Source organism: Pygoscelis adeliae, unplaced genomic scaffold (genome assembly GCF_000699105.1).
Source record: "Pygoscelis adeliae isolate BGI_AS28 unplaced genomic scaffold, ASM69910v1 Scaffold182, whole genome shotgun sequence".
Lineage (NCBI taxonomy): Eukaryota > Metazoa > Chordata > Aves > Sphenisciformes > Spheniscidae > Pygoscelis > Pygoscelis adeliae.
Genome location: NW_008824669.1, coordinates 35,382 through 37,694, shown reverse-complemented (window position 1 = coordinate 37,694; position 2,313 = coordinate 35,382). Strand labels below are relative to the sequence as shown.

At 48.4% G+C, this 2,313-nt stretch overlaps 1 protein-coding gene across 1 annotated transcript in view; it reads right to left on the bottom strand.

Annotated features, from left to right (window-relative positions):
• Positions 1-731: 731 nt before the first annotated feature.
• SMAD7 (SMAD family member 7) overlaps positions 732-2,313 on the bottom strand; it is a gene marked incomplete at its 5' end in the record, with an annotated part of 24,795 nt that continues 23,213 nt past the window's right edge. The window contains one exon of the mRNA XM_009322975.1: positions 732-1,472. Coding sequence (XP_009321250.1) covers positions 934-1,472 — 539 coding nt within the window. The remainder of the gene's footprint in view (positions 1,473-2,313) is intronic.

Below are 2,313 nucleotides of genomic sequence, written 5' to 3'. Positions count from 1 at the left end.
CAAAGCACTACAATGCTAAAGTTCCAATGAGAATGCTCTCTTGTTCATTTAAACCTTTATATTTAGAAAAATAGCTTATGTTAAGGTCTAAACATGCTCATTGAGCTAAGAACAGTGTAAAAGTATCATACTCGTGTATGAATTCAAGAAGAAATGAAAGCACAACTGCATTTCCAGATAGGATGGTACCGGGATAACCTGATCTAAGCAGGTTACAACAGACCAACTATTGTGAACACTTTTTCTTTTGTTTTCCCATTTGTTTTGTTGGTTTGGTTTTGTTTTGTTTTGTTTTAGGCTTAGGCTTCTGTCGCTTCGCATCTCAGCTCAAATTATAAAGCACGGGCCGTGCACGAGGTTTCTCCGCTGTTGTTTTTCTCCCCTTGCCTCAATCCATGACCGTAAAAAAAAAAAAAAGCAGTGGAAGGATGAACACAGTGACAAGACGTGAACCCAGAAACAAGAAAAATAAAATAAAAATTAAAAGGGTGGGTAAAGACCTGGCTGGGAAGGTTTTGCACCATCCTTCGGCGGCAACGTGGGGTTAGCACCGCTGGGGAAGGGGTCTCGGTGTCACCGTCACCCGGGACGGCTGGCGGCAAGGGGAAGGTGGTGCGTAAAAAATACAGGTATCTTGTTGTTTTATCCAAGAGAAGGAGCTGTAAAACATAGCAAGTGGCTTCCGAATCCGTCGATCACATATGATAATCCTTTCAGAGGCTTATTGGTCATTCACACTTTTAAAAAATAGATATATTTATCAAAATACCCAAGGCAAAAAAATCTTTCCATAAGCTATTTCTCAAAACGGGGGGAGGGAGGGGGAACAAACAAAACAAAACAAAAACAAAAAGTTTGCATGAAAAGCAAGCACTCAGAAGGAAATAATAGCAGCAAAGTAGTATAAATGTCATGAGTCCACTCTGTCTCGAGTCATCGGTTATTAAAAATAACCTCCAACCAGCACGGGCAACTGCTGATAAACTGTCTCGTGTAGCACTGGCCCCAGCCTTTCACAAAGCTGATCTGAACAGTAAATCCGGTCCATGGTTGCTGCATGAACTCATGGTCGTTGGGTCTCTGCAAGCTGTACGCCTTCTCGTAGTCAAAAGCCTTGATGGAAAAACCTGGGAACACTTTGTGAACCAGCAACGTCCTGGAGTCGGGGTTGTCCAGTGTGGCCGACTTGATGAAGATGGGGTAACTGCTGCGGTTGTACACCCACACGCCGTCCACTTCCTTGGTGAGCTGGATGCCATAGCCGATCTTGCTGCGGACCTTCTGCACCAGTTGGCTTTTGTTGTCCGAGTTGAGCTGTCCGAGGCAGAAACCATTCCCCTGAGGTAGATCATAGAAGATATCCAGGGAGGGCTCTTGGACAGAGTACAGCCGACCCACGCGCGTCTTCTCTTCCCAGTATGCCACCACGCACCAGTGTGACCGATCCCCCGGCTCCTGAAGAACTTGGGAATCTACAGAACAAGAGGGAAAAAAAAAGGAAGAAAAGGAGAAATTGAGCACCGGGGGGGCAATACGACCCAAAAGCGACGCAATGCTGGCAGGTCCTTGCCTGCCTATGTCTTCATGATGCTCCCCATGCACACACCAACGCCCATAGCCCATCCACCATTTCCAAAAGCCACGTGTGTTAAGGTCACTATTAAGACCATTTAAGTTGACCCAGGTTTGGGGACTCCTGTGCCTAGCTCTGGTTGGAGCGATGGGCCCTCAATCACCACGTCCACCTTCAGAAGTGGCTTGAGACCCACCAGCAAGCACAGCCAACCCTCACCCAAACCATCACGAGGACCACCTTCAGTGCCAACAGCAGAGATGAGATGCTCCAGCCAGCTGCATCCAGCAACACCAAGCGCCCTAAAACCCCTTATTTGCACCCACCAGACGATGGATCCATTTCCATAAATAACTACCTGCTACGCACAGACGCTGCAAAAAAATGAGGTGCTGCTAAGAAAAGCACATTGAAGGTCACCCCATAGGACCGGAGGGGACAAGGACTCGCGCCTGCTCTAGTTCATGGGGCTTTTCCCTGCCCGTAGGCAGCGCCTGGGTGATGGAGAGGATGGAGACATCGGATGAAGGCCTGACCCGCGGGAAGTGCCGTCAGACGGCGGCAGGGTGCGGACCAGAAATCTCATGCTCGTTAACAAAAATGGCCTAAAAATACTCCACAAAACCCAGAAAGTCTTTCCCGTAGCCCTTCTTTCGACTCCCTTGCCCACAGCTACCCTGTGCGAGCAGTGAGGATACGACGTAAGAGGAAAAAGCAAGGGGGGGGGGGCCGAGAAACGG